At 38.0% G+C, this 24,638-nt stretch overlaps 1 protein-coding gene across 1 annotated transcript in view; it reads left to right on the top strand.

The window, feature by feature from the left end:
* The window catches only part of dock10 (dedicator of cytokinesis 10), a 264,702-nt gene that overhangs the window by 41,226 nt on the left and 198,838 nt on the right, over positions 1-24,638 (top strand). The window contains 1 exon segment of the mRNA XM_028794429.2: positions 7,304-7,423. Coding sequence (XP_028650262.1) covers positions 7,304-7,423 — 120 coding nt within the window.

Genomic DNA, 24,638 nt, shown 5'->3' with positions numbered 1-24,638 from the left:
GAGCCTGCCAAATTTCAGCCTTCTACCTACACTGGAAGTTGGAGAATTAGTGATGAGTGAGTCAGTCAGTCAGTGAGTCAGTGAGGGCTTTGCCTTTTATTAATTAGTATAGATAGTAGATGAGCTACCTTTATTTGTTGTAAAAACATCATTTGTATTCTTGCTAATATTATCCATGTTTGCACCTCATTAGTATTTTGTGACCCAATGTCAATTGGTACCTGATTCACTTTATTGTTGATGAAATGCTCCATTATATCTCAACTAAACTGACCAATCAGACTAAAGCCCAACCGACCAATCAAATTATTCAAAGGGATCTGAAACACACACATACAGACTGTATTGTTTTATTACACAGTAGATAATTATTATTAAAACTATTGTTATTATTTTTGCTTTACCACAAGGCCATTTTTTAACTTACTTTCAAGGCCATATTATTTTTAACAATGGTTTGGTTGCCAGACACACAATCTAATGTTGCACCATACATGATGGTCAAGATGTCCATCATACTTTAAGATAACAGCATGCTTTTGGATAAAAACAAACTCCCTACAAAAAATTGTGTGATTTTTAATATTGGGGAAAAGAATGGTCATTATGGTTGAAAACTTTACCTCTTTATTTTGAGAACAGTTTTTGTCTGGCTTGGTTTTTATTCACTATTTATGTATGTAATTTCTGGTTTACTTGCACCTGTTTCTTTAACTCTACATTTGTTTTGCTCTTCAAATACTTCAACTATTTTGTCAACCTTTGGCAGCTCAAGCCATAATAATTGTTCATTGCTGGCACTGAGCATTTCATATCCCTACCCTAATTTTCAAAATGCATTATTTTCCTTAGGTAGCCATATGTGTTGAATATGTGTTGCTTTAAGTTGACAGGTCAAAATTAACTTTATTATATTTAAATGGGAAAATCAGTTTAAAAAGAATTCACTTAATACAAAAAGCATCAAACTGTTTCCTTACTGCTTACGTTTATCAGTTTTTATTATTTAACATTTCCATTTCCATGTTCAAATCTGTTCTAAAACACCATTTATCCCACCCTGCCATTCAACTTCAATTTTAATAAGCCTCCCCTTACTCAACATGTAATGTAATGTTAATTAATTAAAGTATAATTTTATATACCCATTTAGTTTCTTAACCTGATTAGTCAAACACTTAATCTCAGGTATTTAAAGTCTATGTACAGAATATATAACATTATGTGCATATAAATGTTAGATGATGATTACTGTATATAATCACTGTTCAGGAATTCACTTTATTTAACTGAATGTACTGGGGCATGCCTGCAGTTTGCGGTGGAATACTGAAGGTCGATAACCTTCAATTTCCTCTTTCTTCTGTAGCTTGTTAAAAGAATGAAACATGGAAATGAAACTATCTGAATGAAGTATTTTTTACATGCTGTGCTATCAGTTGCTGCCTGTCAAATTCTGTATTGGCATGGCATAGACATGGCTTTTCGTATCATTTTTAACCACTGAGGATATTGTATACCAGGATGGTATTGTTTTTTTGGATTTTCTTTTTAATTCTGCATTTATGACTAAATTCCACTCTTTAAGCTGTCGGCTGTTAACCAAAATAGCACCCCAGCCTGGTGACTCCACCAGACAGCTGGTTGTGACCTTCACTTCAGTTTTCTTCAGCTCATTATATTTCTGATACATTGACTGTATTTCAGTTCAACTTTGTTATCTGTGTTACTTGTTTTATACTTTTTCTAGGCTTGTAAAGCAAATCTCTGCATAATGGACTTACTATGAACTACTAGTCATCAATAATTAATGGATGAGACATTAGGCGGAATAACTAATGGCTATGTATTTCAAGTTATTCTCAAGGTAGCTCATTGTTTGCAAGTTTAGTAATTCTTGTTAATTAAGGTTATGTTGACAGAGTACTTTCCAGATTTAATTCACTTGTATAAGAATAAAAGAAGGTTTCTTTCATATTGTTCTTTTTCTTTGGGTCTCATTTCTAGCACTTAGCGTAATACATTCTTTTCTGATGCACAAGTCCACTACACATCTACAAGTATCCCAGTACAGTCGGTGCAAGACAGAAGACAGCCCCTTGAGGAGCACACTCATCCATGCACACACTTCTACTGAATGCAGAGTGACAGACCATCTTCTTTAACTGGTGGGATGAAACAGGAGTAAGCATGTGAAATCTGGAATTAGGTTGAAATCCAATAACTCTTTTGGTGTCGTGCTTCTTATTTGAATCTCATCACTACACATCAGAACACATGGATTTGTCATCTGATGATGAATGGACTTATCACAGTTACTGCTCATTCTGGGGAGTCAGTAGAAGTCAGAAGAGCCCAAATGCTAAGCTTTAAATTTGACAAAATACAGTTTGCAGTACATTTTGTTATGGTGTTTTGGTGTAAACAGAATCTTTTCCAAAGTCTTTTTGTCCCAGTCAAGTTTACCTAATACAAAAGTGCTAGATTTCATAAAGCACTAGAATTGTGTTTCTGGGGCTGATGTGCACCTTCAGTTATATTCATATGTTTTCTCTTGTCTAGACTACACTTGTCTTGTATTCTTATGTCTGTTTTGGCTGTGTTAATATTTTTTATAGTTTTTTTTATTGATTTACCTGGTTGCTGATTTGTTTGTAGACTTCAGTTATGGGTCCACTATTTTGAGATTATTTTTAGTGGTAGCCATTCTGTCATTGATAACAGACTCCCATTGCTACAGAGTGACAATAGGAAGTTGCATAATAATAATAATAAGTTTTATTTATATAGCACCTTTCATACACTCAAAGACACTTTATAATTCAATAAACAGATTAACAAGATAGAAGAAATTACATACAAGAAAATGAATAATACTCATTGAAATGATGTGTTTTAACAGGATTTTGAAATTAATAATAGATTTTTCCTCACGAAGGCTGAGAGGAAGAGCATTCCAAATTTTAGGGGCTATCACACTGAAAGCTCTGCCACCCATAGTTACTAACCTGTATTTACGTACAGTGAGTAAGTTAGTGTCCGATAATCTTAATGCATGGGCAGGAGTGTAAGGAAGCAGCAGCTCAGACAGATAATGAGGAGCTAAACCATGAAGGGCTTTAAAGGGGAAAAGAATAATTTTATATTTGATTCTTGAAAAGACTGGTAACCAATACAAATCATAGATGACAGGAATGGTGTGAGCAGATTTTTTAGTGTGTGTAAATAAACGAATTCTGAACATACTATAATCTATTGATATATTTAGTTGGGAGGCCATAAAACAATGCATTGCAATAGTCCAGACAGGTAGTAATGAAAGCATGAATCAGTGTTTCAGTATCTTTCACACCGAGGAAAGAATGCAGATGAGCAGTGTTACGAAGATGAAAAAACCTGTCTGTACTATTGAGCTAATGTGCGGTTGAAAAGTAAGAAGCTGATCAAATTACGAACTGATGCTGAGGGTTCAACCAGGATCCCATTGACATCAATTTTTTGCCCACGAAGGATAGAGAGGACAGATTTGGTACCAACTAATAAGATTTCCGTTTTATCAGGATTGAGTTTTAAAAAATTATCTGTCATCCAATGATTGATTTCCCGAATGCAATCAGTCAGTGCAACAGGTGAAGATGTTGCAGTTGCAACAACACATACATAAAGTTGTGTGTCATCGGCATAGCAGTGAAAGCTTAAACCATACCGACGAGTAATCTCACCTAATGGGAGCGTATAGATGTTAAAGAGGATTAGACCAAGAACTGACCCTTGAGGGATACCTTGTGTGAGTGAAGTAGTGGCAAATTTGTGTTCCCTAATGAAAGCATAGTACTGACGATCACTGAGATGTGATGTGAACCAAGAAAGAGCAGCACCAGAGATACCAATAGCTGAAAGTCGGGACAGTAAAATGTCATGGTTAACTGTATCAAACGCTGCGCTTAAGTCAAGGAGAACTAGAATAGCGGCCATCCCAGAATCTGCAGTTATAAGCAAGTCATTGGTTACCTTAAGTAAAGCAGTTTCACTGCTATGTAGTGCTCTGAATCCAGCTTGAAATGGCTCAAGCAGGTTATGCAAGTTTAAATAATCATTGAGTTGAGCAGCAACAACCTTTTCTAAGATCTTAGCCATAAATGAAAAATTAGAAATTGGGTGATAAAATTTTAGCTGTAACGGATTTGAACCAGGTTTTTTTAAAACGGGGGTTACAGCAGCATTTTTTAAATCACTTGAAACAACACAGGGGTGGAAACTACAGTTGATAAAGTGAGAAATGGTAGCAGAAAGTTTGTCAGTGCAAGCCTTAATCAGTAAAGTATGGGCAGGATCAATGTGGCAGGTAGATTGATTTAATTTAGATATTACTTCAGCAATATAAGTTGGTGTAGTGGGGTTAAATTTAGATAAATAAACTGTAGATTTAGAAGTATGATCGGTCGACAGAGATGAGGAATGGTTAGTAGATAAATTTTTGACTGAAAATAGTCCAAAAATAGATTACAGTGCCCAACAGAGAAATAAGGATTTTTAACAGCAGGTTGACAAAGTCTGTTAACTGTATTAAAAAGAGATCTAGGGCAACAAGTACCAAAGTCAGGTGTAATACAATAAAGTGTATCTGTATTCCTTCATGTGTTCGGTGTAAGCCAGGGCGTAAACAGCCAGACCAGTCTTCTTCCAGAGCCTTTCCAAGCGGCGACCAGTTTGTTTCATAATACGCAATTCTTCTGTAAACCATGGAGATGTCCAGGAAGCTGGAACAATCAAGGATTTAATAGGTGCATAATGATCCAAAATTTGTGAAAATGTGGAATTGCATAGGGCAAGACAACCCAGAAACATCATGGAGACAGGAAGCACCAACAGACATAGAGAAGGATAACTGATTGATGTTCTTGATATTACGATAGGTTATTTCAGATTTGAGACTTATTTTAGGGAGGGGGTAAGTGAAACTAAATTCAATCAGCTTGAGATCTGAGATACCAATAACAATACCAGATGTACAGACATTCTGCAGACCAATGAAACATACAAGATCCAGAATATGGCCGTTAGCATGGGTTGAAAAACCATTGTACTGTAAAAAAAGATAGTACTGTATATACGATAACCAGCATGCTACTTTCACTGTCCAAGTTTCTGGATAATCAGTGGTTTCTTTCTCATTTCCTGATCTTTGTGTTACATTTGTTTCTGGCTTTTAATTCTGTGGAAGAAATTAATAATCTCCACGTACTGTAGAATGATTGGCAAAACTTTCCTTGATCTTTGATTTATTGGAGAATGATGATAACTGGTACTTCCAGTGTTTTGTTGGCTACTTTGTTCCTGGATTTAATTCATTTCTTCAATTTTTATTTTGTGCCTCAGGTCAATCTAGAAAGTCCTCTAAGTTTGCCTACAAATGATGCAATTGTTGCTATGACAAGAGAACTATTTGTTTTTTGTGGTTGCGTGTAGAAAGTTTGAGAATCTATGGACATGTACCATGGGTTGGCAGTATGGTGTATTGCCTAAGACATTGGACACCATAAACTTGCAGGTTTAGCTCCTAAATTCAAATTACTATTTTATAATTCTTATTCACCCACATTAAATCAATAATCAATAAACCTAATCAATGACTTTGTTAAATGGTGCGACTCAAACCACCTACACCTGAACACCAGCAAAACCAAGGAGCTGGTGGTGGATTTTAGGAGGCCCAGACCCCTCATAGACCCAGTGATCATCAAAGGTGACTGTGTGCAGATGGTGCAGACCTATAAATATCTGGGAGTGCAGCTGGATGATAAATTAGACTAGACTGCCAATACTGATGCGCTGTGCAAGAAAGGACAGAGCCGGTTATACTTCCTTAGAAGGCTGGCTTCCTTCAACATCTGCAATAAGATGCTGCAGATGTTCTATCAAACAGTTGTGGCGAGCGCCCTCTTCTACGCAGTGGTGTGCTGGGGAGGCAGCATTAAGAGGAAAGACGCCTCACCACCTGGACTATGCGACTCTTTAATTCCACCCGGGGGGGGTAAACGTTAATATTTAACATTATACATAGTTATTGTCTGTTTTTTCACCTGTATTATTATCATTCTTTAATTTAATATTATTTATTGTATCAGTATGCTGCTGCTGAAGAATGTGAATTTCCCATTGGGATTAATAAAGTATCTATCTATCTATCTATCTATCTATCTATCTATCTATCTATCTATCTATCTATCTATCTATCTATCTATCTATCTATCTATCTATCTATCTATCTATCTATCTAAAGGATAGATGATTATCTAGTATTATTATAGATGATTTCAGAACACTAAAACTTTATTATACTTCACAACAACATTACAGCCTATGAGTTAGTAGTGTTGTCACATACAGTAACAGTACAGAAGAGGTTTGATTGACTCTGGTATGGAGTACAGATGTTATACCGTGTTTGGATTTTTTTTTTTTTTTTTGCATGGCTTTAGATAAAGGTATGCAGTTAGATAGTTATACAACTTTATACTTCCTGGTGGAGATTCACTGGATGATAGATTGTGGGTGCTTGCCTTTTACTGCTGGGATTTGCTATACAGTAAAAGATTATGTTATAGATTAAAGGAGATTATAGAAGGATAGAAGTAGAGTGGGGTATATCATAAGGAGCATCAGTTAAGAATATCACAGTTCCTGAGAAAAAAACAATATATTGCAATACAAGGTGTTCAAGTGGTCCTTTTTGTTTTACATGTTTAAGAAAAGGATTTTTTCTGCTGATCAGTGCAAGAGATGAGCTTTAGAAAAGCACCAGTTCATGGTTAAGATGATTTCATTTCCTGTACAGCTGACAACAGGCCCAGTAATAGCTTCTTAATAGGATGACTGGCCTTATTTTTAGAAGAGGCCACATTCGTTATTTTAAAACTTTGTTTCTTTATTTCTGTGACCATCTTGAATTCAGAAGTTTTAATTTGCATTTTTTGGTTTGTAGCTAATTCATTTTACTAGAATCTAGAATGCAAGTTACAGCACATGCTAGTTGTGATGTTTTCTCTTAGACAAATTCTACAAGATAAAAACATCAGCACAAGTTCTGCACAAGCATCTTTTTTCTGATTATAACATGCTTTCATGAATGTAATAATGTCATATAGTGTATTTTTAATATATATTGCTCCATGTTATCCATTGTCATATTTATAGATGTGGCAGTGATTGAGAATGTTCAGCAATTAAGCTGTTGAAACCTGCTAAATCAATTACATATGAAGTGACAATGTGTTTGTTTTTTTTATTATTATTTTTACAGCAAGACAAACCCAAACTTTTAGATCCCTTGGATTACGAGGCTGTCATTTCTGAGCTGGAAACTGAACTGAAAGATGACCCTTTGAAGGATCTGGTCCTGTTCCCTGAAGATGATTATTTGGTGCGTATTTTAAGCTCTTAAATTTTATGTAAATTTCTAGAGGTAGTGTCTGGCAAGTACAGAGCTAAATGGGAAGTAGGGATGAAATGGAAAGCTAACACAGTTCTGACTTTGATGTGACACAAGAACCATACATCTGTTAGGAGGTGAAAACCTGTTTGGAAAATGGTGGTGGGCATCATCCTTCTTCTCTAAGTTTTTGAGGTCATTTAATTACTTTTTTGAATGGAGACAGATGGATGTGTAAGATTTTAGAGCAGACTGGAGGGTGACACTTAGCACTTGGTTTAGGCTGTGGGAAAAAAGTGAAAATCATTAGTAAGAATTTGAACATGGCTGTATATCAACTGACAAAACAATACAGTAGCCTTTGCATCACTCAAGAAAACAGTCACAGTGAAGGGTCCAGTTTACATTAAAAATGTATTCAATTATTTGACACAAGATGTGGTCCTTGAGCCTCAGGTGGGCTATGAATGAAAATAAATGTAAAAAATTCATAAACCGATTATAAACTTTTGTTATCTTCTGGCCTTACTTCTTAATTGTATTCTTGTTTTCATTCTTATTCTTGCAACATGTTTAGGCATTGTAGTTTATCATCTTAAGAGGTGAACTGTAAATCATGAGGCATCTACAGTAGGTTCATCACTTTCACAGACTCACTGTGCAACCCAAAGCAAGTCACTTCATCTACCACTGCTCCAAGGGCAGAAACACGAAAACAGTTGTACTGTGGATTTGTAAGATCCTTTGGATAAATATGTCAGCTTAATTTGATTTTCTCTTTATTTTGTTCTTATGCAACAAGTATTTCAATGAAGCTAAAATTTCTTCTTTGAAATTTTTGTGGATTTATTAGTTGTTTTAAGCCTCCCTGAACATGATCTGATCTTTTCTAGCATAGAATAGATTAACTAAACCAGGTCAAATCTGTTATTTTTATAAATACTAGGAAAATATTCATTTTGTGCAAAATCAGTGCAAGGGAACTTCTAATTTATTGAACTTTACCTCCTTTTTAATGTTTCTTTTTTAACCAAGTGTTTCAAGTAAGAGTTCTGTTAAAGATTAAAATGTCCATAATTTTTTTTTTGTTTGTTTTTTTTATGTTTCCAACTGTTTACAGACTGCAGTAACTACACATTTACTACAGACATGGTTTTTGCAGTGTATGTCACTGTTTTGTTTATTTTTGGAAAGACGCTTTACATGAATTTAGTTGGGAACAAAAATGTCTGTGATTTTGAGAAACAGAAGCAATAATTAAATCACTGGTGAGGAGACCCCACATTTGTTTGGCAACACCACATCAGTTTTCTGCAAACACTAAACAGTGATCAGATGTTTATTTCAGTCTACTGAGCACGGATGATAGATTTTTATATGAGACTCATGTGACTTTTTTGTTTCCTTCCATTTGACCTATGCATATGTTCAGCAAAGCCTGACAAGGATAACTTGTTTGTACTTGGATAATGAATTGAACTTGAAGGTGCCAATACTTGCCACCTGCCAGACAGTGATAGTGTGCCATTGTGTTAAACAGACAAACTGTCATTTTTCCAGACTAGAGGTTGAAACGCAGAGTAGAATAGTGGAGGGAGGGAGGGAGGGAAAGAGTGAGAGAGAGAGAAAATTAAAAAGGCTTGTAATGCTGTGTGACTTACTGAGCCTTCATATTGTAAGCTTTGTTCAGATCATACTCACCACTTCCTCTCACACACACCAGCTCTAATGTTCTTCCTTCTGACTAGTGAGTCAACTATGCAGTCAAAAAAATCTTTGTTTTGCCATCCCATCAAGTGTTTCCCATAAGGTAAGTACCATCTTTCCTAGAGTTAGGGATGTTCAGATCCTTCCCATTATCTGATCCAGTGCAATCCTACTTTGCAGACTGTTGAGGCTCCTGGATGTTTCCAAAGCCATTCCCTTAAATCCACAGAATTTTCTTCTTCAAGAATGCCTGAGATTTCCCATGTCCCATTTCATTCCTTCACCCCTCCTGATGCCCATCTACCATTGTGAATCTTCGGATTACCACCATCAGCAACAGTAAAGAGAAGGTGTAAAACATGATCTGCTCAATTTTGGCCTGTGGGCTAGAAATTGCCTTTGTGTAGAAAGAAGTGAGCAGTTCCTAGGAGACTAAATGTAACTACTGTTCATGTATATTTGGTTAATTTCTATACACCTTGCAGCAGAACCTCAGGAGTCCAAGGTCTGAGGCAGCTTATTAAGATCAGGTACCTGCTAATTGTGGCGCACTCATGTGAGATGTTTTCTCTTCTGGAGGAAGTGGGTTTTTTGGTTTTTGTGCTGAACAGTAACTGTTAAAAGAGGGAAGCCAGAGCTTGTCCAGGGGAAGAACACAAGAGTTTTTTTTTAACATTTGCATAAAACAGTGAGAGCTGTACAGAAAACCTAGAGCCTAGAGAGTTAATCACAGAAATAAAGCAGAACACTGGGAGAGTAAGCAGGAAGCTTATCTTAAGCAAGCCACATGGTGTTCTTTTCTATAACTGAAATTTAAAGCAGAAGAGCAAGTGAATGAGTGAATTAGTGTGTCCCACAACCGACTGGAACTTAATGTAGTCATGATTCTTGCCTTGCTTACTAAGCTTCTGACTCATTGTGATGGCCAGGTTGCCTGTAGTTGACATTACCTACTTGAACCTGGGACATAAATAGACAAAAATCAAGATGGACTGGGCAATCAGGATACACACACACACACATAGCAAGGAAAGGTGCAAAGGAGTTCAGTGCCTGTATTATCAGTAAACAAGTGTCCAAAGTACAGTGCAGTCTTCTTTAAATAAAATCTATAAAACTGTTCTGGTTAAGTTTAAAATTATAAATAATCCATGAATAGATTAAAAGCCAAGGTTAAAACAGTCAGTCTCTTTAAAACCGTCATGAGCCTCTGTGCTTCCTTCTATAACTGTTGTCTCTTCGTCTCACCCTTTTGAGTCTCTTCAACAAGGAGAGGCATCTACCAGCAATCCGGCTTGTGTCCCTGTCACCATCCCTTGGCATTTAGCAGGGTCTGCGAACCCTGCTCCATTCTCTCGCCACTGTTCCTCAGCAATCATCAGGAGTCACATGGAACTCCTGTTGAGTAATCATGGAGCAGGAGTGACTCTGCCCCTTGAGTGCCATCCACTTCCTCTACCTGAAGCCACTCTCCGACCTCTTGCATAAACACTGCAACACCAGCTCTGCCATGATCCTGCTTCTGCTTATTTTTCATTCCTTTTTCCACCAACCCTTTTATTTTTTATTTCTTTCTTTCTTGATTTCCCGTCATTCCTATTCAGGCTCCTTTTATACTTCAGTTCATGCAGGTGCCTTAATTACAAACACTACAGTGGTAATGAGGAACCCTAAATCAGCCAATCCGCGCATATCTGCACATGAATGCGGGCTCCACCAGCGCCCTCATCAACACCCTGGGGCCACTTGTCCAAATTACTGCGTGCAACTATGCTCTCACCAAATATGAGCACACTGCCACAAGCCCCTAAATGCACTTTACCCCCATAAGCCTTTTTCCAGAACAAATTGTTTTATGAAAAACTATGTGCAATGCTGTGTCATTTTCTGAGTTTGGGTGTCACTGTAAGCATTGAAGCTCCCAATACTTTACTGATAATTTCAATGTTGTCCTTTCAGATACATTAGATCACAAAACAGGATATTTTTTTTACCATTGCCATTTTAGATCTTAAACAGTTTTACACTAAAAGTGTCTGGGAGATTAAATGATATTAAAAACTCTGAACAAAATCACATAGTTTGAAGACAAGCACTAGAATTCAAACGCTGTGTAAATCTGTTATGGACAGTACAGGACATGTAAAAAAATTGTGTGGTATTCACTTTAAATTTTTATACAGAAAGCTGATAATAACTAATTAGGATAAATGTATGTATGTATATATATATATATATATATATATATATATATATACACATATGTATATATACTGTGGAAGATCAGCCTCAACACAGACAGACACCATTGGTTCAAGCACTACACACTTTTTATTTACACAATTTACAGTTGGTATTGTAACGCACACAATCCAGTGCCCCTGCACCGCACACCCTCATTACAGGCCTCTCACAATCCTAATAACAATCCTGTCCTCTCTTCGCCGCCTCCAATCCTCTCCTCCGAGCTTAGTCCTCTTCCACCCGACTCCAGCTAATGATTGGAGGGAGGCATCCCCTTTTATCCCCACCCAGACGTGCTCCAGGTGCCTCCTGATGAGCTTCCTGCAGCACTTTCTGGTGTGGCGGAAGTGCTGCATGAGCACCCGGAAGCACTCCGGGTGTCCCCAGTATTCCTTCCGCCAGCACCTCCGGGTGTGGCAGAAGTGCTGACATCCGGGGCTCCATAGTCTTCAGGGCACCCCCTGGTGGTGGCCACGGGCCCCTTTAGGGTTGAGCTTCCATGCTCAGTTCCCTTGGCCCCCACACAAACCAGGGCAGCTGCCCTTTCGTGGCCAGGAGGAGGTGTAGTCCCTCTCCTGGTCCTTCCTGGCGTCCCGGCTGGAAACAGCCCCCACGGGTCACGACCGTAATTCGTTCCAAAACTCTGGTCTTAACCCGATTTGGTCGTGACTCGAAGTAATTTCCCCCATAAGATTGTATGTAAATACAATTAATCCGTTCCAGGCCGTACGAATTGTATGTAAATATATTTTTTTTAAAGATTTTTAAGCACAAATATAGTTAATTACACCATAGAATGCACAGCGTAATGGTAAACTAAATGTAAAAACATTGAATAACACTGAGAAAACCTTGAACAACAGAGAAGACTAACATTGCAAGTGTTCGCGCTATAGCACTACGAACCGCTATCTAAAAACACTTTTTTTTAATGAGTTTTAAGCACAGCGAAAAAAATGAACATTTGAAAAATTCGTAATTTGATAAACAACCAAGAAAAGTAACATCGCAACAATGCACGCTACGATCCGATCGTTGTAAACAGAAGTGAAGTGGAGGTTAAAATCCAATAGAAAAAAGTCTTCATTAAATACAACGAGGTTAAAACAATGCTCAAATCAGTCTCTTTAAAAACAAGCCCGGTGCATTCTTTAACTGCCTTCTCTCTCTCGCTCTCTCTCTCTCTCACTTGTGTGTGTGCGTGTGTCTCTCTCTCTCGCGCACGTGTGTGTGTGTGTCTCTCTCTCTCTCTCGCGCACGTGTGTGTGTGTCTGTCTGTCTGTCTCTCTCGCGCTCTCTCTCTCTCTCTCCCTCGTTCACTGCACAGGGAATGCACAGGGAGAGACTGAACACGTGCGGAAATCATCGGTGCGCACAAACCGAAAGGGAAACTGCCTTGTTCGTATACCGAGTGTGTACATGTTCAGAGACATTCGTGAACTGAGGTTCCACTGTGTATATATATATATATATATATATATATATATATATATATATATATATATATATATATATATATATATACAGTATATATATATATATATATATATATATGTATATATATATATGTTAGCGCTGATCACGATTAATTGCAGACAATCACAACAATCACATTGTTACGTGCAAATTTCAATAATGAACTCAAAAGTAGTGTATTGCGTGTATTTGGTTTGCAAACACTTTAAACAAATAAGGTGCTTTTTAACAGCAGTATTTCCTTTACATAGTAGCAGTTTAAATATTTCTTGTAAATCTCAACTTAAACATTAATGTAAATCAAATCAAATATAAAACCAAAGCTATTTGCCACTGCCAGGGCATTAATGTTTTATCTAGTTTATTATAGAAAAACAAGTTACCCTCAGAATCCAGAGCCACAATCACAACATTATAACAGGTACCTTCTGAGCAACATCAAGTTAACATTTCTAAATCTGTTTTCTTTTTTATCTGAACAGATACCAGCAGAAACATTTTCTTTAATCATGGAGCAGAATAAACTGTCTGTGTTCAGTAGCAACTCTTTGAGGGCTAATATTTTTTCCAAAAAACTCAGTTTTCTGAAAAGCGCACAAAGCAATGGTTTCACACATAAATTAACATAAAACGTCTGTTGCTGCCTGTTATGCCTGCTGTTGGCGCCTGTTTGCAGTTTGCGACAGCAGCAGCTGTGCGGGGGGAGCTCGATGGCCAGCAGGAATTCACGGTGGGCTGGCTGCCTGGCTGTCTTTGTGAGACAGGTGCGTGGGGTGGCAGTTGCAGTTAAGACCCAGTATGGTTTGTACCTCCTGTCATCGTAAGTGTCTGTCCTCCCAGGCGAATGTTGCCATAGGTGCATCAGCTACACGAACGTGTTCAGCACCACGATCAGCTGGGGACCAGCTGATGCCGATACCTCACTCGTTTTTGATATTCATCTCCAGATCACTTGCATCAAAATCAAAGTCCGACCAGTCAGAGTCCAATTCAGCGATAATACGAAAAAGTCATTCATAGATTATTTTGCTTTGAGCATTCACTTTGGTATCTCTCCACATGCCATTTTAGAAGCTGTTTACTCTTCGCTACACATGCACGCGCAGGGAATCGAGGTCAAATCAGCAAAGCTAACTTTCTTCTAGCAAAAGCATATTGAAAGCACTGTAACAATCAGTGATCTCTATCGATCGCTAGTGAGACTGAGGCTTTCAAAATAATAACAATAATAACAAAAACTGCATTAACACACGATAAAATAATTGTCAACATTAATTAATTAATTAATGCGGTAACGAGATAATAACGCGTTGACTTGTCCAGCCCTAATATATATATTATATTGGATTTCTAGATACAAATGAATATTCAGTTACTAGGGATGATGCAAGTCTCCAAAATGGAAGCAAAGGTTGCTTTTAATGCCAGGAGAACAGCCTTACCACCAGCCTGGAGAAGTTCACTCCAGATACCACTGATTCCTGCAGCCTTCCCTCCCCTCAGCTGGTTCACCACCTGTGCAATCTCAGTGAGATTGGGTGGTTCACAGCTAATTGGAGGATCAGCCTCAAGAACTGTGGACCCAGAGATATCCAATGTCCTAGCCAGATGACAGCTGCTCAAAGTAGCCAGCCCAGCTGGTCACAACTGCAGTGTCATCCATAAGGACCGTTCATTCAGCCACTCTGACTGCGACTCACCGAGGAACAGATTCAGATGTGCGGAATGCTTCGACTCCTCTGTAAGCAGGACGTGGGTCACTCGACCACAGATTGTGTCATTTGCTCACAGATTCCTCTTAACAAACACCTCCTTATCTGCCGTTAGAGCCCTCGCAGCCATCCTTTTCAGTTCCCAGTATAGACCACAGTTGCCATCAAGCCGTGCACTGCAACTCCTATTGATGATATCCAGGGTGCCCTGTGAGATGAAACACCTCCTTCTGGGAACACCAAAACAACCCTCAGCAACCTTCAGGGTCTTGTCACGGAAGGTCTCCCACATCACATTAGGATTGGCATTTGCACCCAAATCCGCAAGTTCCTCACACAAACTGCATGCAAACTCATTAGAAACAGTCTGATCTTGGAGTCTGACCAAGTCCAGCCTCATTTTACTAGTAGGTGGTAGTGTACTGGACCTAAGCTGGACCTTCAGAGTAGCAACAACAAGTCTGTGGTCAGAATTCACAAACTGAGCACTTCTGTAGATCCTGCAGTTTTGCAACAGCCTCCAGCGTCTGCCCACGAGGATGTGATCGATCTTCACCGCACCACCAGTATTGGAGTACGAAGTCCAACGATGCAGCTTAGGACACTGGAACCAGGATCCAGCGATTCGCAGCCCCTGACCTTTTGCAGAGTTAAGGAACATGCAGTCACTTTCACCACAGTCACCACACCCATGGGGACCGAGACAATCTTCATAGCCAGTCCTGTTAGTGTCATTGGTTGCCACCTCGCGGGGCACCCATCAACCATCGAGCAAAGTTGCGAATGAAATGTCTCCCTCACTGAGACATTACTCACCGCGGTCGGAGCATACACTGAGACAACAGACAAGGCTCCAAGCGAGTGCTGTAATCTGAGTCTCATAATACGCTTGTTGAAAGGAGTGACATTGGACACCATCGGAAGAAGCTGATCTGCTACAACAACAGCTACTCCCTGAGTATGACAGCCACCAGACTGACCAGACCAAAAAAAAGGTGTACATACCTACAGAGATCTGGCCAGTCTGCGCACCTCAGAAAGTGCTGCCACTGAAATGCGGAGTTTACACAGCTCCTCCAGTATCAGAGGAAGATGATCATCATGCCGGAGAGACAAGACGTTCCGTTCCACGCACCTACCCGGATGGGCCGCCTCAAAGTGGGACCCAAGTGCTGCCGTGTAACGGGCGACACCTCAACACCACACCAGTTCTGATTCCCAACAGGCCTGACCCCATTGGCTTCCCGACAGTTTCGACTCTCGGGGATGGGGCTCCCATGGGCTTTCCCCCATCCCCTTCATGATGTGAGCAGCCTTCTTATGGGCAGCTGCAGCTCTCCCGTGGAGAGCAAAAAAGAGTCCTTTCTGCCGTCTCACAACTGTGTGACGTTTTTTTACAGTGGCTGGAGTGCAAATCCTGCCACCAACCCCCATAATTTCCCTACAAGTTGGAGTACCAGTTGCAGGGCTGGATACAGTTTAACGTAATACCCAGGACATGAGACACCAATATTATATAAATGTGACAAAATAAACTAGAAAGTAAAAGAAAAAGGACATAAACCTAAGCCAGGGAAAAATCTTGGCTGAAGCATAGAAACATTACATGTATTATTAAATGGGTAGAAGAAAGTGACCCGGCCACTGCTATCTATATTTCTTTCTAGACTAAGGCATTGATCTTTTCAAATTTACAATTCATTTCCTAAGTTGAAAAGAAAAGTACCTATCAGGTAGCAAATATCGACACATGTTCCAACCCCAGCCATAATTTACTTTATTACTCTACTAGCTCTACTTGGGCTTCTGTTTCCTATGGAATATCAGAATAGCTCACCCACTGTATTAAGCTTTTTTGTGTAGAATGGTTATTGCATTGTTATAGTTTTACCTTGGTTAATTTTTGTTTTGGGTATTTTCTTTCACAGTGAAAACTATTGCAAATCATTATTTAAAATGCCAAATTATTGTAGTAAAAATGTTTTTAAAAATTACATAAATGATTATATTTTCAAAATGTAGATTTTAATTGTGATATCATGTTGCCAGTTCGAATCCCGTAAATGCCAAAAGGGACTCTGCTCTTTTGGGCCCTTGAGCAAGGCCCTCAACCTGCAATTGCTGAGCGTTTTGAGTAGTGAGAAAAGCGCTATATAAATGCAAAGAATTATTATTATTATTTACATGGTTTTAAAAAATGTTTAATCAAAACAAGGTAGAGCAAATTGACCTGATGAGATTGTGGGTCTGTGTATAAGTGTGCTTAGCAAAGTGCTTTGTCATGGTGCAGTCTGTTGAACATGCTATCTAAAAGATAGTTGGATGGATTGATTGTTAATTGATTAACCAATTGATTTAAGTGTAGATTGCAGTTTTGAAAAGTGTGGGCCGATGGAATTTCATAATTATCAATTGAAACACACAATGTAAATAGATTTGTGTGTGATACATATTCCATTCAGTTCATTATTGCGTAGCACCTTAGTGTACTCTCAGAGTCTTGTGATTGCAGCGACACTATATTTCCAAACCTGTATGAGCCCAGTTATTTTGTATGATGCGAGCATGTACTGAATTTGTTTTTTTTAGTTTATTTTTTTACTCATTCATTTAGCAGGAAACTGCGAGTGAGCAACAGCAGCAAATTCCCCTTCCTCCACTCTACAGTCTGCATTAAGTCATTCACATATTCCCACACATGACTAAATGCTTCTAATTATCTTTTTCCATGCTTCATTTGTAACAGTGAAGTTTTGAATAGATGGAATCTTATAAAAATGTATTTAAGTAAATGAGCACCCAGGAAATACAGGGTTCAAGATTGTTGCCATTATTGCAAATTAATCATACATGATCACAATCTGCTCCTTGTAGATAGGGAGTTTACACAGTCTCACTGTGTCTGTATGAATTTTTCTGAGGGCACCCCAGTTTTCCATCCTCATCATAAAGACCTATAGTACATTTATTTGGAGACTATAAAACATTTTTAGTAAGAGTATAGCTGTGTATATGTGTGCAAGCTCTGACTAATTCATGAACTCCTGGGTTTAAGTCTGATGCTGCAAGAGACACTTCACCATGATGGCTGGATAGGGCTTGAGCTCCGTCCCCCTACGCCAATAGATCCTACTCTTCGGCTTTTTCTCCCACCTTACTTTTAATATTAAACCGACAGTCTGTACCATATTACTTACTGTCACCAAGAACCGATGTCTTCCATTCCTCGCCAAAAAGTGGCAGCATCCTCTATCAGAATCCAGTGAAAATAGATGCCTACTGGGACTCAATGATTAATGTCCTCCTTGAACACACCACCACGCTGAATACTACAATGCAGACAAATTTCACTGAGATACGTGGTGAGCTGAAATCTATTAAAGAGGTGCAGGCAAAAATGAATAATGATGTTTATGCTCTACAGTTCACTGTATTCTGTCACAACTGGAGATAAAGCTGCTCCATAAAGCACTTTCTGACTTGAAAGTTAAACTTTTCAATCAAAAAGACAGGTCTCGAAGAGACAATTTAAGAATTGTTTGACTTAAAGAAGGGGTCAAAAAGAACAATCCGATTTATTTTATCTCCCAAATGTGGCAAAAGTGGTTCCCAAACCTCTCATACTTTGTCCCAGAGATCATGCAGGCTGTTTGTGTATACACTATCCATGCTGATGCTGTCAGTCCTCAGCTTCTTATAATTATATTTCTGAGGTTTTCAGACTGCCAACAAATTCTGCAGGAGGTATATATCCAAAGGCAAAGCATGATTCATCATTTATGTCAAATACATCGCCACATGCCGACCCATTACTCTTTCCTTTGCTTTTCCCAGATGGTGAAACAGGATGGTCATACAATACTGTATGAAACAAACGCATTCAGAAAACGAATAACAACCACACAATATTTTGGGTCAAAATTAGCAATACGTTCCCATGTATTTAACCCACTTCTATCATCTCAACGTCTATAGCAACATTACATTATTAATGTGTATGTAAAAGTCGCAGCTAATCGTCTCTTCTTTATTAAATCGAATCAAGCTAAACTTATAACGGAACATATGCAAGGTCTCATTGATCGAGTTCAATATTGAAAAATCAATAGTTCAGACAAATTCAAAGTAGGTAAAGCAGTAATATTACCATCATCATATCAAGGTAGTCCAAGAGCATTGCAACAGTCATATCATGATACAATGGCAATATCCAGAACTATCGGTCGGCCAGATTTATTTATTACAATGATGTGCAATCCACAATGGCCATAAAATTTGCAGCTTCTTGAGAACAGTGCCACCGGCTACATCGACTCTGGATATTCCCACTTTCGTAAGTGGATTGTTTTATCAGAAAGTCTTAATTTCATTGAATGAACTCAAAACGGTGTTCGGGCAAAAAGGAGATCTTGATATGCCTTTCGTATTAAAACGTTTACAGTTTCCCGTGAGAATAGCTTTTGCAGTGACAATTAACAAATCACAAGGACAAACATTTGAAAAAGTCGGTTTATTTTTAAGAGATAAAGAAATGATATTCACTCACGGCCAGTTATACGTTGCATTTTCACACTGTAAGACCAAACAAGGAATCAAAATTCAGTGCGATCTTGAAGAGAAGATCATTCTAAATATTGTTTTTACTGAAGTTTTAAAATAAAAAGTGAACATAATGCATATGTAACAATTCCCATGAACAACAAAACACTTTAAATTGTATTTCCACAGGACCAAACCCGGGGAGTGACGAGCAGGGGGTGGAGCCTCCTTGTTTTTACTAAAAAAAACAATTACTGCCACAGACTCTAAATGTGTTTTACTACAGGCTCTGAGCTTAGATCCCAGCCTGAGCACTGAGTAGAGCCGGTCCATTGCATTTTCCTGTAGTACTTCCACATACCAAAGATACAGTATGAGTTTAATTGGCGACTCTAAACTGACCTTGTTTGAGTAAGTGTACCTTGCAGTGCACTGGCACCATATCCAGGGATGTTTCCTATCTTAAACCCTCTGGTCCCAGGATAGGTTTGGTAATATGATGAATGAGCATTTTAATATGAAAATTATTTCAAATACGTCATTCAAAAATCTGATTAATTCATCTGAGAGTGATTGGGCTTATCACAGGAGCATCAGGTACAAGGCAAGTTAAATTGAACTATCATTTAACATAATATACATGTGTTTTGGTATGTGAAAATAAAACTGGAGCACCCAGAAGAAAACCCGTGCAGATACTGGGAGAATGTGGAAACTCCAACAACTGGAGTATGAAATCAAGAGGCTGGATCTGAGATGCAGCAGTGCAAACTACTGTGCCACTGAGTTGTCATGCTATAGAATATTGCGGTTATGTAAATAAAGAACATGAATGCAATATACTTTATTATGTTTGAAACCATAAAAACATTCGTTTGGAATGCTGTGCTTTATACTTCTTACCAAAACTTGGGTCTTAATTGGCCCAGTGTGTGCATTAATGAGTGTGCAATGCGGTGGACTGGCACATATTGTTAGGTATGTTAGCAATGCTCAAAAGAGAAAAAGATAAATCATACCACCTTCATTCACTAAGATTGGCAGCTGAAAGTGTATTATATTGCATGTGTTTGATCTGCAGTCCTTCTTAAAGTTTGGTACAAAAAAAAAAAATTGAGTAAATAAATTAGCATCCTTTTTTCAGCACCAGAGCAACTGAGGTAATGGAAATACACGCTTCAGGCATTCACTTTATCATAAAAATCAGCACTCTAGCAGTAAATTAAAAACAGAAATTTATAAAAAATACTGAGTGTCATTTGTGAAGTGTGCTGCAAACTGAAAACATGTTTGTACAAAAGCACTGTATCAAGTTTTAGCCAATTTATCTTTTTCATTTAAGACTGCAGAAATGGAAGCAGTGTCCTGGCTTGCCATAGGCCTTGTTTAAAAGGGGACAAATAATTTATTTGTAAAATAACCCAGAATTCTATTTTTTATACAGACAAGGGACCATTCTCTTATTTCCCCAGAGTCAGTCACTCAGCAGAACTCAACAGATTCATCTATCCATCTATTTATTCAACCAATTTATTTAAATTTTAGTATAGATGGGGGAGTCAGTCCATTACAGGTAACACTCGCACAATCATTCATGTATGTTTGGAACCATTAGTTATCCTCTAAACCAGGGGTTCTCAAAGTCGGCCCTGGAGGCCCACTGTGGCTTCAGGTTTTTGTTCCAAGCAGCTTTCATAATCAGTGACAACTGATAACACTGATCTCAATTAATTACCTGGTATTTTATTTTTCCTCTTCTCTTATTTTACATTAAGAAAGCACCGCAGTATGATTTTTACATTTATAAAACATTTAGGAATATTTCCATTTTTGCCATAGATTTAAATGCTTAATTCCCTTTTGTTTATTGTCATTTATTGTAGCTGGATCTACCACTCTCCTATACACAGTCACAGCAATCAGGCAGGGTCATGGCCAGGTTAATGGCCAAGTAATACTGTTCCCTGCATTTATAATGTTCCTTGCATCACCATTCAACGACAGGCACTTATAGCGAGAACGCAGTTGACTTGGATTTGCTTTCGCTGTGAGCTGCTACAGCGTTGGGAGCCTGCAGTTGCCCTGTCATGCTTTGGGACACTCTTTGGCATGTCGTCCCATTGGGGGGAGTCCCAAAAGAGTTTAGAAACCTTACACAGTTTTTTTTGTGGATTTTGGTCTTGCACATTTACACACTTTTGTTCTGTTGGTTTTTCAAGTGTTATTTTTTATATTTGTCTTTGTTCTTTATCACTATTGCTGTATGTTGTTCACTAATACTTAGAAGGGGTTGGCTTGGACTCCCAGGACTTTGCAGGTGAAGGAAGTCCCCCCAGTTTTAGCATTGGGCTGCCCTTTACATTCCTTTTCAGGATAGCACTAGGATCTGATAGAGATTGACATCATGTGCTGTTTCTGGAAAATCTCTCTTTCACATCTAAGATGATTCCCTGGCATGTATTTTTTGGCTCCTGAAAGCTTATCTATTATGTGCCTGCTGAGTCATAGCACATGGCTAGCTCAGTATCTCTAGTATTAAACTAAAGCATTTATTGTCAGGAATTAAATGGACAGCTTTACATTTTATTGCTATTATAATTTTGTGATGTTTTGATGTCATCAGGGGTCACCCTAGCTGATGTGTCATTGGCATAGTAGTATTGTCATGAGGTGGCCATTGTATTATTACTGGTTACAGTGCCTAACCCTTCCTTTATTTTTTCTTTTGTGTTTTTCATTTTCTTTCAGGCCCTTGACCTTGTTACCTTTACATTTCATGTTGTGTTTCTCCTTCCCTCTTGGTTCCTTGACATTTGTGTGGTGTTACTTGATTAAGGTGGTGCAGCTTCAAAATAATTTATAGCCTGCATGTCATGCAGTCATTCCAGTCCATGTTACCTAAGGGATTTTTACCTGCTGCCTTTCTGTAAGATTTTCTCTCTTTTGGCCATTTTAAATTAAATTTTGTACTTGTCTGGTTAAAAACTTTGGCTTTGGTGTTTAGAATTTCGAATATTTGGATTAATGGAGTATTGCTTTTGATAGTTATTTTTGTTGTTTGCTTTGCTAATTAATTCCAGTTAATCTTTTTGTACAGTTACTTTATTATTCCCTTTATTTCTTATTTTAGATAAAAAAAAACCCGGCCCACCTTAAATCCATTTGCACCTCTCCGTCAGCGTCTTTTGTGTTTTACTATCCCATCCTCCCACCACCGTAGAAACGACAAAAAGCACTCCCGACTCAAGCTGTATAGTGTAAATAATATATCGTTATTTGAAACACATGCATTTCATGTGTGGTCCGTGTCTACAAAGATCTATGTAAGTGTAGCATGACAGAAATGTTGAAACCATACCTAAAAGACAAACTTTTTTCATGTTTTAGTACTAACAACAAAAGTTTGACATTAAGTGTATAACGTGTGAAGACTGAAGTCCAAATATAAAATACGCACTTACACAAAAGGAACAAGTATAACAAAATGAGTGCGCTTTTATTCAAGACTATAACTGAAGAAAAAGAAATCGGGTTAGTATGCTTTGGTAGTACAGCGGTAAGAACAACTGACTCATAATCAAGAGGTCACTGGTTCGAGCCTTGCCATGTCACAAAATAAATGTTTTGAGTAGTGAGCTGCTCTTATTGTTACTATTATACAAGAAAAACATATATTTGATTTGAGTCTGTCTCTCTGGAGAGTCCCGAGGCTTTGGAAAACATCTTGCATCACCCCAGTCCCAAAGGTATCACGTCCTAGTTTGATTCCTTTGTTTATGTTAATATTGTTATTTATGTTTCACTATTATGTGTGCTTTTATTAGTTTCGTGTATTTAATTTCTATGCATCCAAGCCTGTTCCACCATGTTTTGTGTATTTTGTGGGTAGTTCTCAAGAGGTGGGGCCACCTGTCCATCTCCGTTGACCCTATAGCCCTTAACATACCAAGCCTAAGTCGTCAACGTTGATTACCAAGCTGGGGTCTTCTGAGGACCCCATGTTTTTTTTTTTTTCTCAATTGTTTGTTGTGAAAGGTTACTCAAATTAGGTTTTTTGGGTGGCTGAAAATATATTTCAGTTACACAAGCATTGTGAGCATCAAATATTTTGTTTATTTCAACAGTAGTTAGCTAACAGTAGTTAGTTCTTCATAAAATTGTATACTTTTGTGTTTGTAAATTTGTATACATAATTTTAACAATACAGTGTGTACATTTTCATATCTGATTATATGGAGTAGTGTACATTTTTCTATCTGATTATATACCATATAATATTCATGTAAAACCAGTTATATAATTTCACAAAAACAAATGACACAGATTCATTTGTTGCCATCGCTACAATCCTTAGCACATGTCACAGTCTTCCTGTGTCAGTCTTCCTGTGTGTCTCACAGACAAAACATTTACATTCACAGCAGACTGTGTTGACTTTCCTGTCTTTGCTTCTGGGACAGTATGAGCATCTTCCCCTTGAAACTGAGTAGAAAGTACACTGACTGTTTTGTTTTTCTTTGGGACGTAGCTGACCACTGCTACCTCGTCTGAGAAGATGAAATTTGATGAAATAAGGTCTCTACCTTTTGCAGTTTCCATCATTGCAGGAATGTCAGGCTTTTTGCTCTCAATGTTCCTGTCATAGTAATGTTCTCCTGCAGCAAAAATTCTGCAGTTGGCACGGACGTAAAAAAATTGTCCGTAGTCACACCTCTTCTAGATCCAGCATCAGAACAATGTTATCATCTGAGCTTTGTCGGTGGGCCATTTTTCAAAATTTACAGTGTTCACATTCTTGTAAAAAACAAGAAATAAATCATTCTGAATTTGTAACGTAGTATGCCAAGCGTGTTTTTATTTTTTTACGTTTTTTTAAAAGAACACATTATAAGTCTAATTATATAATATTTATCTTAAACTGATCCGGGACACATACAAAAATCAAGAATAAATTGGTTGTTATAGTTACAGCAGAATCACCAAAAATCACTCTCTGGGGTCCTCCGAGGACTCCCCTTGGTATGTTAAGAATTAAAGGCTCAGAGAACACATAGTTTCTTGTGTTGCATTGTATGTGATTTGTGTTGGTGAGTTCTCTGTGATTATTGCTGTGCTTTTGTAGTTTTTCTGAATTTTTGACCTCTTTTCTCTGTTTTTAACCCCTCTGTAGATTTGTTTGTATGATTGCTTTCCTTGAGTAGCATCAGATATATCTTTCAAAAGTAGCGAAGCTACAATAGCATAACTTATGCACAAAAGAATAAAGTGCTGTGATTAAATGTTGAGTATGTAGAGCAGGGGTTCTTAACCTGAGATCTGTGGACCCCTATGGGGTACATGAATTGGTTTCAGGGGGTCCGTGAGGGTAAGATAAAATTAACATTTATATTCACTTTACAGGCTAGTACTGTTGATTTAGAGTACATGTAGTAGTAGTATTAGTAGTAATGGTAGTAGAAAACATAGTAGTAGTATTAGATCTGTTTTAATTTGCACATGAGGATTGTATTTCATAATTATGAGTGGCC

The sequence above is a fragment of the Erpetoichthys calabaricus genome, chromosome 2, assembly GCF_900747795.2.
Source record: "Erpetoichthys calabaricus chromosome 2, fErpCal1.3, whole genome shotgun sequence".
Classification (NCBI taxonomy): domain Eukaryota; kingdom Metazoa; phylum Chordata; class Cladistia; order Polypteriformes; family Polypteridae; genus Erpetoichthys; species Erpetoichthys calabaricus.
This window is presented reverse-complemented; position numbering and strand designations above follow the sequence as displayed.